The sequence below is a fragment of the Acanthochromis polyacanthus genome, chromosome 21 (genome assembly GCF_021347895.1).
Source record: "Acanthochromis polyacanthus isolate Apoly-LR-REF ecotype Palm Island chromosome 21, KAUST_Apoly_ChrSc, whole genome shotgun sequence".
Classification (NCBI taxonomy): domain Eukaryota; kingdom Metazoa; phylum Chordata; class Actinopteri; family Pomacentridae; genus Acanthochromis; species Acanthochromis polyacanthus.
Genome location: NC_067133.1, coordinates 1,905,056 through 1,920,491, shown reverse-complemented (window position 1 = coordinate 1,920,491; position 15,436 = coordinate 1,905,056). Strand labels below are relative to the sequence as shown.

General features: G+C 42.5%; 1 protein-coding gene across 18 annotated transcripts in view; it reads left to right on the top strand.

Moving 5' to 3' along the window:
- nfixb (nuclear factor I/Xb) overlaps nt 1-15,436 on the top strand; it is a 236,396-nt gene that overhangs the window by 176,564 nt on the left and 44,396 nt on the right. For all 18 annotated transcript variants that reach the window (XM_051940976.1, XM_051940972.1, XM_051940975.1 and 15 more), the window contains one exon: nt 14,997-15,062. In XM_051940976.1, the coding sequence (XP_051796936.1) occupies nt 14,997-15,062 (66 nt within the window). The remainder of the gene's footprint in view (nt 1-14,996; nt 15,063-15,436) is intronic.

The following is a 15,436-nucleotide window of genomic DNA, read 5'->3' as shown; positions in this document are numbered from 1 at the left end:
CTCAGTTGAATGAACTGTGCTTTTGCTGCTGCAAATCTGTCCCTGGGGGAACCGACGCGGCGGGGAGCGGTGATAAAACGCCAAGTCAGAAGTTCACAAGGTCACGCTTTCAGAGTCCTGGTTTGAGTGACGGGTCGCCGCGACCTCTCAGTGGAACCGAAGCCCACATCGCAGCACGCCTTCCCCTCATGGACGTGTGTGTGAAACGTATTAGCCGTGGACGCCGTGAGAAGAGTTTGCAGTATCTGCCTCTTGGCAAACTGATGGCACTGCCTCGTGGTGGCTGTGGTTGCGCTGTGTGTTTGCTTTTCCTCGGTCTCCCCCCGTAGAGTCGGGTTTGATCGTGGCTGGTGCCCCGCTGTACGCCGCCTCCACTCCCCCCATCGTACCCTCCTCTACTCGCCTCTCCTGCTCTGCCAACAAGTCTCTCTTTCTTTCTTTCTTTCTCTTCTTTTATTCTCTCTGCTCACGTCTTTCTTGGCGAGGCAAAACGTTCCCACAGCTCTCACAATCTCTCCCCCTTCCTCAAACCCCACCCACCCACCTCCCCTTCTATCACTCCTTCCCTCCCTTTCTTCCCCTCTTTCATTCACTTCTTCTTCTATTTTTTGTGTCTTTTTCCTCGTCCCCCACTCCTCTTCTCTTCTTTATTTCCCCTCCCCTCCTCCTTCTCTGTCTGTCTCCCCCATTCCCTGGCAAAGACTGGCATCACATGATCCTCTCTCCCACTTGTGCCCAGACTCTGCCACATAAACACTCGCATCGAAACACACGCTAACATAGAAACACACACATCACCACGGCAGCAGCAGGGTGGCTCATGTCTTTCATTCACAGCTATACGTTTTATACTCGGCTCTGTTTGCATGAAACCTAATATACACACATCATCAGCGCAGTTTAAACAAGCCTCCCCGTACGAGAAGCCGGAGCATTTTTCACCGTGTGTTTATTGTCCGTGTCATTGGGCTCCCCCTGAGTGTTATCTGGCGTGTTTCGACGATGTGATCAGAAAAAGTCGAAGGGAAAACTGCAGTAATCTCCCGTTTAAGTTTCCCCTCAGTTCCAAATGTGCAACCCTCACATCCAGTATGTCTAGTAATGAACAGTACTCCAGGATCTGTGTTGAAATTTTCAGAGCCACAGATATTTCATTTGTTGGTAGGAATTTTGACTAAAGCCCGATATGCCAGAGAGCTTTCGGCTCCAGCTCCCCCCCAACACCACCACCCTCCTTTCTAGCTAAAGCCATGGCAGCCCTGCTGAAATCTTTCCCACTGCTTTCTCTTCCCCCTGCGAGAGGCAGATTTCTTTAGCATGTGTTGCTGCCTTGTGCCCCCACTGCCAACAAGTGACATCTGCTGGCCAAATGGAGGAACGACACCTCTCCATATGCATCTCCAGTGTTGTCTTCATTTACAAGCACCGAAAAATAAACAAAAAAGAAGACGACTTTACAGGAGCTTGGCAGTGCAAGTTTGGCAATTTATGGTCCAAAAGCAGTTTGGACAAAGAAACACAGATGTGACGTGAAGAGTCTTTTTTTTTCTTTATCTGAAAAAACTCCAAAAACTCAGCAAAAAAATTCCCCCAATTTTTGAAAATTTGCAAAACCTTCAGGAAGAAAATTCCAATAATTCCTTAAAAGTTTTATTTCGAAAAAAAAATTTGGCAAGAAAAGTCTTGTAAATATTTTCAAAAAAATTAGTGAAAATATTTCAAAAAAAATCCTAAAAATATAAAGAATGATTAAATATATATCAGTAAAACTTGCAATATTTTCTTTAAGAACATTCACAAAAAATAAAAGAAATCAAACAAATTTTTTAGTGAATGTTCTTAAACATTTTTAAAATTTCTTTTTTTTTCCACCAAAAATGTTCAGAAATTTCCCAAAAATGCTGAAAATGTGGACATCAGAAGTTTCACTGTGAAAATATATATTTTTCTCCACATTTTCAAACTTTGAAACGGGTCAGTTTTGACCCGCAGGACGACACGAGGGTAAAAAAACAAAATCTCCCAAACTTGGCCAGAAAATTCTTGTAAATATTTTCAAAAAATGAGTAAAAATTCTTCAGAAAAAATCCAAAAAAATATCTAAAGTGATTACATATATGAGTAAAACTTCTAATTTCACTGGATTTTGGTTGATTTTTTTTGTGTGAATGTTCTGAAGACACACTTTTAACATTTCTTTTTTCCCGCCAAAAAATGTGCAAAAATGGACACGAGGGTTAAAGTGGATGTGACGGTGGAGTGAGGTGCAAAAAACCAGGATGTGGATTTTTTTAAATTTTTGTTGCTTCCACCCTGAGAACAAGCAGGGTAGACTTTTCTCCCCCCTTCCTCCCTCCCTCCCTGCTGATCTCCCCCCTGTACATCGCAGCTCATCAGCATAGGCGCAGATAAAAGATAAAAGAAACGGGGCAGAGGGAGCGGGGCGATGGGAGGGGGGTATCCACGGGCAGCCGGCCAGCCAGCCTGCCCCCCCCCTCCATCCTTCTACCCCCTGCCCTCTTCTCTCTCCCATGGTTGATTCCCTTTAGGCCCCTCTCACCCCTTCTCACCCCCCTCTCACCCCCTGGCTCCCCGGCTCTGTGTGGCGTTGGCACGGAGAGGGCGCAGGCGGCACACAGACGGCCACGCAGATGGGCAACGGGCAACGCAGGGCTGCCTCCCCACACCTGCTCCTTGCTGGCACGGGGCTCGGGCCAGGCGGCCACGCAGCACACGCACACGCACACACATGATGCACACAAACACACACATGATGCACACAAACACACACATGATGCACACAAACACAGATGTGCATCGAACGCAGAATTATCTCTCTCAATTTATTGAACTTTCCCCCCACACACACACACACACACGCATGCAAATACTCCCACAAAGCGCTCTACACGCCACACACGCTACATGCTTACGTGTTTTAATAAAAGAACGCTGCCTCCCTCCCACACTCCGCCGCTCAGCCTGTCAGTCACAGATGTTTACACGCTTATCTCCAACTGTGCCTCGACATGTGCTCTCCAGAAATTTTTTGCACGTATACACTATCATAAACATATATGAGACACAATCTCGCATTCGTAGCCGTTGCCGCGTGATGTATTTATAGTCTCACGCCCACACATTCACACTTCAGCACTACCAGCGCAGAAACACATTTCACAATTAATCACGTCGCCCCATGCCGCGCTGTCACATGGAGTTACATGCCAGGCGTTCACCCAACTACGCAGGGATGCACTATTGTCACTTCTGCGCTGAATGTGGGTACAAAGATCGATTTATATAGACTTGGAAGTGAGGTTTGAATGCATCAAAAAGATGAGAATTTGCGAGCCTGCTTGCCTGTAACTGCTACTTTTGTTGACACCACCAGAGTGCTGGAGGAATTGCCAGAATCCGAAGCTGCCGGTTTAATAGGTAGGGTGTGGATATGGAAGCCAAATAAACTTCCCAGGAAGACGCCAAAAATAGCTAGAAGGAAAATCCATCCTAAAACAGAAAACCCCTGGTGTTATTCCTTCAGTTTCTGGAGGCTCGGTCTTGATTTGTAAGCAGAAACGAGCTGCTCCATTGACGGTAAATGGGCCGTTGTTGCAGTCGCAGGGCATAGGGTAGTTTTAGAGGGCTGAGGAACCATTCTTGGGTCATTCGATCATTTTTCCGTGGCCTTCTTTCTTCTGAGGCTGCATATTCTGCCCTATCTTGTTTTTCTGTGTGCCAGCAGCTTCCAGATGGAGCTTATGTACACCTGCAAGAGCCTGCAGACGCTACTCAGGACGCAAAAGCGCCCCTGCAATAAATCTGTACTTTTAGTTACAGCTAACGTTCTCCTAAAACAGATGCTCGAGTTGTACGGTAATCAAAACGAAGGCAGAGAGCTCATTGTGATAAAGACACGAATACAAGTTTGTCATATTCTTCCAATTAGCAAAACATGATTCAAGGTGTTGAAAGCAGACTAAATGGTCATCCAAATGTTGCATTCACGAAGATGAATTAATGAAGTTTTATTGTCAACGCTGGTAAGTGGCCAAAGCGAATGACTCAATGTGTACAGCAGCGGTGTCCAACATGCGGCCCGCGGGCCAAAACCGGTCCTCCAGAGGGTCCAATCCGGCCCTCAAAGTGTAAAAATTACAGAGAAGACATTAACTGCAGATTGTAAAACCATAAATCTAAAATAATTCCTAGACCATGACAAGTTGTTTTGATCATAAAGTAAAATACGACATTGTTCTTTTGTCATTTTGTGTCTTGTTTTTGTCGTATTTTGTATTTTTTTGTCTGGTTTCTGTCATTTATGTCACGTTTTTGTTGTTTTGTTTCTTGTTTTTGTCGTTTTGTGTTTCCTTTTTGTCTCGCTTTTGTTTTTTGTCTCTTATTTTTGTCATTTTGTGTTTTCCTTTATTTGCATATCATTTTGTCATTTTGTGTTTTTTGTCTCGCTTGCGTCATCTGTTTGTTTGGTTCTGTTTTTCACTTTTGTCATTTTTTGTCCTGTTTTTGTCGTTTTGTCTTGCTTGTGTTTTTTCTCTTATTTTTGTCATTTTGTTTTTTTGTCTCACTTGCGTTGTCATTTTTGTCCTGTTTTTGTCGTTTTGTCTTTTTTTGTCTTGCTTGTGTTTTTTTTCTCTTATTTTTGTTGTTTTGTGTTTTATTTAGTCACTTGCGTTGTCTATTTTTTGTCGTTCTGTTTTTCACTTTTGTCATTTTTTGTCCCGCTTGTGTCGTTTGTCCATTTTTTGTCGCTTTGTAACTTGTTGCCTCATTTTTGTTTCTTTTTTGTCTTGTTTCGTGTCGTTTGTCTCATTCCATTTCTCGCTTTTGCCGTTTCGTGTCTTGCTTTTGTCATTCTGAGTCCCATTCTTGTGATGTATTGCCTTGTTTTTGTTGTTTTTGTCTTTTTTGTCTGACTTTTGTCATTTGTCCCGTTTTTGTAATATTTTTGTCTTATTTTTTGTTTTTTGTCTTTTTTTGTCTTTCTTGTCAATTGTATCATGTTTTTGTTGTGTTTTTTCTCTTATTTTTGTCATTTTGTGTTTTGCTTTATGCTTTGTTTTGTGTATCCTTTTGTTGTTTTGTGTTTTTTGTCTCACTTGCGTTGTCTATTTTTTTGTCGTTCTGTTTTTCCTTTTTGTCCCGCTTGTGTCGTTTGTCCATTTTTTGTAACTTTGTAACTTTTTGCCTCATTTTTTGTCTTGTTTCGTGTCATTTGTCTCATTCTATTTCTCACTTTTGCCGTTTCGTGTCTTGCTTTTGTCATTCTGAGTCCTATTCTTGTGATACATTGCCTTGTTTTTGTTGTTTTTGTCTTTTTTTATCTTACTTTTGCCATTTTGATCATACAGTGAAATACTATTTCAGTTCCAGATAGCTGTGACTAAATGTTGTGTTCCTTTGTAGACACTGTAATGTGTAAATGATAATCTGAGCCTGAATGTTGTTGAAATTGAACTTATTTTTCTTCAGAAATTTCAGGTTGTTCCTGATGTTTTGTAAAAAGATAACTCCTTAAATGTGAATATTTTCAAAACGTACTTTTTCCTACTAAAACAAAGGAGAAATTAGGAGTTGTAGTTATTTATAAGTTATTATGCTGTGATTTTATCGGTCACTCGAGATCAAATTGGGCTGAATGTGACTAAAATGAGTTGAACACTCCTGGTATAAAGGCTGCAGCAGCTGTTCTAAGTCAACAGCAATAACCTCAGCGCTCCTCTTGCCCCGTTATTATCTTGTTACACTTAACTCGACATTATCTAATGAAGCAAATCCCCATGAAATATCCAGGGGCACTTCTGGAGAAAGTTGCCTCCTCTCACACTTTCCCTCATCTTAAAGGTAGCCACAGCGGGCTCGGGGTCATACATGGGAGAGAAACACTACACCACCACCACTCCCTCCACGCAGCAGCGTCCACTAAGAACCGCTGGCTTTAAAACCAGGATCAGAATGAGCTTTACTTGCAGAAGATTGAAACACAAGAGGGGGGGGGCAGCAACAGCGGTGGTGGGGAGATCAGAAGGCGATGAGTAGTTTTCAAAAACTGGAAAAACGAATCGGCGAATGAAAATGAAGGAGGGGAGGGGGACGTGGAGAGGATGAAGGAGGTGGTGGAGGAGGAGAAGAAGGAAAAAAAAAAAGGAGGTTGAAATGAAGTCCAATAAAAGAGCCGAGTGAACATCTGTGTGGGATAGCCGTGGGGATTAGGAGGGTTTGGAACATTTTAAGCGCATTAAAGATTAAAAAAAAGGTCAGAATGTTTAGCAACATACCGATAAACCTCTTAAGCGAAACCCAATTGGGGAGGCTGTTCGGTTTCTTTATCCAGAGGCTGGCGGATGGCGGGGAGGGGGGGAGAGAGGGGGGGTGAGACTGCACAGCCATACACACTTAAACCCAAACGCACTCTTGTATATGTATGTGTCAGTCAGTGCAGTTCGCCTCACGCTCTCTGCTTTACATCCATCTCCCATCAGCTCGAGGCTGTGCAAACACAGTCATTGTAATTAGCATTTCTTTGTGTGTGTCTACATAACGTGCACCGCAGTCCAATCAGAGCTGCCCTCTGTCACATTTTGGGAGAGATGTACGAGCGCAGAGCCGCAGCTGCATTCCCACATCAACCCCGAGCCTGAGACCGGAGCTGTGCCCACACGATCCGCCAGGAATGACGGGGTTTGGACCTGCAGGCCTCCAACCAACGCCGCTGCTCAGACAGAATCGAGCGACAAAACGAAAAGCCGAGGAGGAACATGGGGTTACAGCATGAGAGAGTGAAAGGGAGAGGCAGAGGCGAGACGGGTGAAGGAGGGAGAGAACAGTGGTGGATTTGTCCACAGCGCTCTCGAGTAGTCAGAGGAAGAGGCCCCTATCATTTGACTGTGAGCTGAACCATGTCTGGGGAGCTATCCTTAAATGACACAGAGGGTGGAGGCACAGAGTCAGAGGGTCACTGCTTGTTAGAACTATACTGAGACAAACATATATATAGCTGCATGTAGTTAGCCTTTAGCTCCAACAACCTGCATTTCTTTATTAGGCCGTCTTTTAAACTGCTCATTCAGTCACTAAGCCCAGTCGGAGATAATCCCGATGAGTCACAGAAGCATCATTTTGTAACTATTGTTGTTGTTTTTTTAAATCACTGAATATTTGTGCTATTTTCTGGTGTTGCTGGCTGCAGACAGCCTCGGAGCTGCTGTGAAATGTGTGCATAGCTTACTGCCTAAAGATGCCCGCCGCCTACCGGAACACACTAAAAACACGTTCGCGGCATATTTCTTGAAAAACAGCGAGTTGTCCGAAACAGATTCCAAGAGCAGCCGCCACCAAGTTGCGAAATAGCACACAGTGGATGAGCTGTGGTGAAAACAGCTTTCTTTCAGAGGTTGACCAATGTGTTTTTTTCAGGGCCGATACCAGTTGTTAGTAATAAAAAGACCAATAACTGATATTAGGAACCAATATGTGGATGCAGGAAAGTGTAAAACTGTAATTTATCTGTAGATTTATGGTTTACTCATGTTTAATTAAAAGTCACATGCTAATGATTGGAGCTAACTGCTCAGGTTCAATCTATAATTGAGGGACTTTTGAAGTCCTTGGGATATATCCTGCATGCATTTTTTATAAAAAATCATAAAAAGTTAATGGTTTTTATGTTCATCATGATCATATCTGTACAAATTCCATAATTATTCATTATGGAAACAATCACTTATTATTAAAAATGTCACTAAAATGTCAGCTGTGTTCCAAAAAGTCCCACAGTTATATATTGACCCATCCAGAATGACTTGAAAATGATCCATAATTACAGAAAATTAGTCCAGAATGACATGAAATTAGTCCTAAATGACTTGAAAATTATCCCGAAGACACAAAAATGATCTAAAATGATGAGAAAAGATTCAAGCTGACATAACACTTTTTGAAATTGACAAGAAAATTGTCCAAAATGACTCAAAACTTATCCAGAGTTACTCGAAAATTGTCCAAAATGATTCGAAAATTGTCCAAAATGACTCAAAACTTACCCAAATGACTCAAAAATTGTCCAAAATGACTCAAAAATTGTCCAAAATGACTCAAAACTTATCCAAAATTACTCGAAAACTGTCCAAAGTGACTCGAAAATTGTCCAAGTCAATCTATAATTGAGGGAACTTTTGGAATCCATGGGATTTATCTTGCATACATTTTTATTAAAAGTAAAAACACTAATGTTTTTTTTGTTCATTATGATCATATCTTTACCAATTCCATAACTATTTATTATGGAAACAGTCATTTATTAATAAAAAATTACCAAATATCACTAAAATATCAACTAAATAACTGTCAGAATTTAATAACAACCACCTTCTAATTGGCTAAACAACAATAAAACGAGCTTCAATCTTCATAAATAACTTTCAATTTCAGTTTTACTCAATTGTATATGTAATATTTAGAAGAATCTTTCTCTAAAAATGCCATGTGGTGTTTGGTTATAGGCGGCCATGTTGGTTTTAGGCCTGAAAACAGCAAAAATGTCGACTATGTTACAAAAAGTCCTGCAATTATATATTGACCCTGCTGCTTTTCTTCACATTATCCTCTCATTTCCATCACTCAAGTCTCTTCCTCATGTCTTAATTCCTCTTAGTAAGGATGTCATATGTAGGATACACCTGTTTCCTCGCTTCTCATTTCCTAAAAGTGCATTTAAGAGACTGAAAGATCCTCTGTGGTGCCGGAGGGGGAACGACGTCGGGGTCAAGGGAGGTCAGAGGATTTGAGGAAGCGCAATGAAAAGCATCCACTGATTAATTAAATATAAAGCCGCTCTTGTGCTTTTGGTTTGTGGAGGGAAGGGGGGAAAAAAACAACCATGAAAAGTCTTAAAATGCTGAGTATGGCAGTTTTTACAGGTTTTCAACATGTGGAGGAAGCTTTACAGGCCTGCTGGGCTTAGTTATGGTTGCTAAGCTACTTGCTGTTATTATTACCGAAACAATGATGAAATCTGAAGAGATCCGAGCTTTGACCACCTGAAGTGATCGCTTAAAAAGTACAGTATCGGTTAGTTTAGCTGTTTACTTCACAGTCCACCTCAGCTAGTCACATGAGAAACCGTTTTATCCACATGTGGACAGCTGTTGCGTGCGTTTTACCGCCTTCTATTGGAGCTAAAAATAGTGTGTGGAGGGAGTTTTGATTTAAGTTTAGGACAGCAGGGTGAAGGTGGTGAAAAGCTGCGTCTGATTCTCATCTCCAGGCAGAACGGTAATGCTGAATATCAGAGCTTTATGGAAATCCATCGCCTGGCTGACTTCTCTCCTTCCAACCGCCGTCAAGTTTAACGTCCAAATCTGTTCTATTTTATCTCCAGCGCTGGACCGGGCGATGGTGATTTTATAGTCTGTCATCAGTCCGCTAAAATCCCCCCTCACTTAGTGCACATTAGATTACACAGGGCCTGTTTGCTCACGTGTGCTTGTGATGCACAAACAAACACTCTAAGCTGTTCGGTAAATTAGCGAAAAAGTGTGCCGCGTGCGCTCGTATATGAATGTGCGCGCGGTAAACGAGTCCATTAGCGCTGGCGACGGCTGCCTGTGTGCTACAGCGAGCGAGCATGTGCATGTGATTTTACATTCAAGTGTCCCTTGATGATTTGCACTTGTGCTGTTGTTGTGCGTTTGCGTGCGGCGCTGCGTTGTTTTCGTGCGCGTGATGAGTGGCGACGATTACGCAAGCGTGCCGTCTGAGTGTGTGTACATTAGCCCGGGTGTGAGTTATTAGCCTCTGTCTGCATCTGCAGTGTGATAAATGTATAGCCAGTGTTAACTTTTGTGTACACACTCCTGGAGTATATCAACAGTGAGTGGACAGTGTATTGACCAAGCAACAAAATGAGCTCTCTGTGTATGTGTGTGTGTGTGTGTGTGATTTGAGTGATAGCACGGTGTACTGGATGGCCCGTGTGTGTGTGTGTGTCGGCGCTGTATTATCTCTGGCGGGGCGTGTGCAGGGGGCCTTGGGGCGACTGTGCGCAGGAGATAAGGGTGATTCATCTGTGTTTGAACGTTTTGTGTGTGCGTGTGTGTGTAAGAGCATGTTTGTGCTTCGGAGGCATGTGTTTGGTGTGTGTGCGCGCGCCCAAGCTATTGGAACCCAACACGCTAATAAACGCGGCTGCATACGCTTTAGTGGGTGTCATGCGTGTGCGTTAGTGGTGTGGGCGTGCTGAAGCGCTGCCGTGAGGATGGGAGGCCCGCTGGCACCGATTCCTCCCTGCAGGTGGTCCATATAATAATATAATAATACACAGCTTCTCCATTGTTCTCCATTAGCTCAGAGCGGCTTCCTTCTTTGGGATGCAGTACGCGCCCCCCCCCCCCCCCCCCCCCCCCCCCCTGCTCACATTACTCCTGTAGAGGCACCTTTGGGCAACTATTGTGCACACACACAATATATATTTACACGAATGTTTGTCACCGTGCCAGGGATTACACAGAAAACCCTTCATACACATTTCCATGCATGTAGAAGTGAAGTCACATGTGACAAACACACATAAATGTACACATTGCACACGCATGCATGGAGTCTGTGTAAGATCGTGGCGCACAACCTAAATTGGCAAGTAAGCAAGGCATAGAGATGTCATATCTATATCTGCAAATACATCCTATACAAAGCAGCAGACAAATAGATTAGAACATTTCAACAAAGAATTGGCAAAACGTGCTTCCGAATATCTTCCACAAGAGGAGCCGGGTTTGTTTTGTTCCAGACGTGCATTGTCTGGAGATGCGTGAAAAGTGACCACACCAATTAAAAAAAGAAGTCTGAAATTGAGAACGTCGCTTTTCTTGATTTATGAAGATGTCACCCGAGCAGACAAAGACGTTTTATACGGTCATCAGTCATCCCGTTTACGCAGATAAAAACGAAACCATGCATGCAAAAACGGTCTGAGTCGAAAAGGGAGGAAAAAATCTTTATGTATATTGATTTATTGTTTGGTAAACCTGCTTTCAGTCGAGTTTTACAGAATCTGAATGAGTCTCTGCAAACACTTTCTATATTTGAAGGGAACTGTGTTGACTAAAGAGTCGTGGATTGGTGTACAAGAAGATGGTCTTTCTTATATGTAGATTGTCAAATAATCTGTTAAACAGTTTAAAGAAATGATGAGCCTTTAGGTTGTACCATACAATCAGTCCCCATCAGGGTTTTACCTACACGTACTTTCTATCAAATCATCAGAAATAACCCAAAAATGTTTAGATTTATGTGAAATAAGGCTACAGCGAATCATTGCTTTTATTGTTTGAATAAAAGCTGCTATTCATGATGTAGAACGGTGATTATGGAGGCACAATATGGAGAGACACACCCTTCCTAGAGGTCCCAAATGCGAAATAATAAAGATAAAATATCAGCCAGTGAAAGGAAGACGGAAAATATGTTGCAAAAAATGTTACCCTTTTCTGCTTTTTCCATTTTCTGCTGCGTAACTTCAATCTGTACATCCCACTTTCACTGATTTGTTCACAACCCTTAGTCAGAAAGAGAAGACATTTCATTTTAAGAACTGAGATCCACTGTTCCATTGTTAGAAAGCGGTGTTTCCAACCCCTCAAATCATTTGGGTTTTGTAGATGATCATTTGACCCAATTGGAAAATGATCTAGAGCGCTAATCAAAACTACCTTCCAAAGAAAACAAAAACCAGCCTCAAACTTCATCATCGCGCCGCTTCCCATGCGGCGTCTTAACATGTCTGTCGTTCCTGTTTCCGTTAAAGTAAAGATCTGTGAGCGTTTTGTCGCATTTTGCCAAGAAAAGTTCAAAGTTCTGAGAGACGAGTTTGAGGATTTGGCTGATAATGCAACGCGAGTGGAATTAGCACCTTTAAAATGCAGAGGGTTTGATATAGTAAGAAGTCGGCCGTGTGATAGCGTAGCGCGGCGGCCGCCGGTCTGTTTGGTGCCAAGAGATACTTAAACAAAACAACACATTGAGCCCATGCCAGTAAGCTATATTATTATCTTCATTCGAACTAATTGCCGGGCCAAACAGCGACACATATGCACACACAGGCTTCAACAACCACTCATCATTAGGGACTTTAGCTGCGGTGTGCCATCCCTGTTGTCATGACAACGAGGCACCGAATTTTGGCTCGGGAGCAGTCACATAGTGCAAGGGAGAATTTTATTTCCAGATACGTACAGGTCTGCAAGGTTTTAACGGCTCGTGGTGAAACATGCGTTCGTCGGGGCGAGCGACAAGAAAAGGCCCCGGGCCGCTTTTATCCGCGGTTTCGTCTTGCAGGATCGCCTTATTTGCCTCGATTGATCCCTTTATGCTGTTGTTTCTGCACTTCCTCGTACTTTTACGAGTGCGTCTGACATTTGTGATCGACCGTCATTTTCACTGAAGTCACACACTCGAGCGCAACGACGACACGACACTTGCAGGATCGCAGACAAGCGTCCCGGTGGTTTTATCCTCGCTGCATTAGCATTGCATATCCTCTGTAGGTCTTTTTATCTTTAAGACCATTGGGGCTGTGTGTGTGTGTGTGTGAGAGAGAGAGAGTGTGCTTTGCAAGCATGTGTGTGTCTGTGTGTGTGTGTGTGTGTGGGGGTGTGCCGTCAGCTAGCAGGAATGCATGGGTACCGCCAAAGCTAAGATGGCTGCCAAGCGCTAAGATGGCTGCCAGGATTCCACAGAGCGACAGCGCGAGAGAGAAAGAGAATCAGAGACAGAACGAGTGTGAGAGGAATCGAGGGAGAGAGACCTGAAGATGGACTCTCACTCCCGCAGAATGAGGGACGAGTGTTTGCGAGAAAGAAAAAAGAAGCTCTGGCCTCGTGTGTTTTCCCTCCTCTTTTTCGGCCCGGAGTGATGATGTGATTGTGTCTGTTTTTGTTTTCTTGGTTTTGGCAACGCACAGGCAACGGGGTGAATAGTGCAGCAGCGTGCTGGCACATGGTGCACTACTGCCACCCAAGATTAGGACGCTGATTTGGGCTTAGAAGATGTTGAGACTGAGGGGCCTAGTGCTGACTGCAAGGGGGCCACGTTCCTGCAAGTAGGACTTGGCCCAAGGCGCCCTTAAAGCTTAAGCACTGTGGGGTAATTGGCTTGAATGGTGTATATGATACAACTATAAAACTCCACAAGGCTGCATTACACATCTGAAGAAGAATGGCAGCCAGCGGGCCAAACAAAACTAGCTGAGGTAGGAGAGCCGCCTGCGCCTATAGATGTTAAGGTAAACACAGGCAGGAGATGCAAATCAAACGATGCCTCCAGTCCAAAAATGTACATTTAACAAGTCACTAGTGGGAAATTAAAGGCTTCTTGCTGCCACTGTGGCACATTACCCAACTAAAACTGTCAAAGGCCTTTCTAGAAAGAGAACGGGGTTTTATTGAGGTGAACACACTCCACAAAGTTCAGAAATGCACTGTTTAAACTCTCAACCCTTCTGTTGTCCTCATTTACGAGCACCAAAAAATAGTTTCCTTGTGTGAAAAAATCCAAAAAAATTCAGCAAAAAAAAAATCACCAAATTTCTGAAAATTTGTAAAACCTTCAGGAAGAGAATTCCAGTAATTCCTTAAAATGTTCCCTTAAAAGTTGTATTAAAAAATCTCCCAATTTTGGGAAGAAAATTCTTGTAAATATTTTCAAAAAACGAGTAAAAATCTTCCCAAAAAAAATCCTAAAAATATATAAAGTGATTACATACATGTCTTCATTTATAGGAACCGAAAACTATAGTTTCCTTGTCTGAAAAAAATATAAAAATTCAGCAAAATAATCCCCCAAATTTCTGAAAATTTGCAAAACCTTCAGGAAGAAAGTCTAATAATGCCATAAAAATTTCCTGAAAATTTTTATTTAAAACAATACCTCAAATTTGGCAAGAAAATTCTTGTAAATATTTTCAAAAAAATGAGTACAAATCTTCTAAAAAATCGTTAAAATATCCAAAGTGATTACATACAGTACATATCAGTAAAACTTCTAATATTTTATTTGAGAACATTCACAGAAAAATCGATTTTTCTGTGAATGTTCTTAAAGAAACATTTTTAGCATGTCTTTTTTCCACCATAAACTGTTCAGAAAATTCCCAAAAATGTTGAAAATGTGGACATCAGAAGCTTCACTGTGAAAATATTTGTGTTTTCTGCATTTTCAAACTGTAAAACGGGTCAATTTTGACCCGCAGGACGACACGAGGGTTAAGAGAAGTACAGAAAGCCAGAAACGTGGTTTTGTTGAGTTGCGTGCACACAATCCAAACAATACCCAGAGCTGAGAAAGCGCACATCTTACTGTTACACCTGAACTAACTACTTAGCGATGGACGCACTGAGGTGTTTCTCTGCCAGGTTACACCGCTGAATGCCTTTACTGAAGAGTGTGTTTGAGCTCGAGTCCTTTCTTTGAAGGAGAAGTAAACACACACTCAAACTTCTATTCTAGAAATGCCAAGAACCTGAAAATGTGTATCTGACAAGAAGATAAAGTTTCCTCGGACTTGTAGCACTTCACCACACCTACACTGAAGCCTTAATTAGGAGTGTGTGCGTGTGTGCGTGCACGTGGGAATGGATGGGAGCACTTCAAAGGCGTGCAAAGGGAGACAAGTCTGCAAAAGCGATTCCACAAAGTAAAGGTGATTTTCCCACTACGACGGGTTCCAAGAGAGAGAGAGAGGATATCGACCTTTTGTTTTGCCGTTTTATGACTTTCTACTGAGTGGAAATATGCACTTATCTTTAATCTCAGGCCCACGTCTGTCTCTCTTCACTGGGAAAGAATGAAAGAAGGCGCCGTTTCCCATCGCGTTCCCTCTGATGCTGACCTGCCCCCTCACCTTGGCCCGTGTCCAGACATCTGTCCACCTGACTAACCATCTCTTTTTCTTTCTTTTTTCCCCCTCTCTCTCTCTCTTTCAGAACAATCAGGACAATCAGACAACTCAAACCAGCAAGGAGACACAGACGTCAAGCCCCCACCAAATGGTAGGTTTATTGGTTGGTTCATTCTCACTCTGTGCATCCAAAGGGTTTGATAAACCTGCAAAAACTCCAAATCTTACCGAGTCTATTTGTCTTGTTTTTAGTCATAATGTCTCATCAAACTTGATGTAAGATAAATTCACTTAACAAGAGACATTTCAGCGAAAGATGGAGGGACTTGTTTTAAGACAACGCATTTAAATTGCTTTTTTAAAATCAAACAATCTTGAAATTATCTAGTTTTGAGTTTTATTTTACAAGAAACCTCAAAATAAGCGGTCAGAATTGACCCGATTTAAAGTTTGAAAATGTGGGAAAAGGTATGTTTTCACAGTGAAACTTCTGATGTCCACATTTTCAGCATTTTTGGGAAGTTT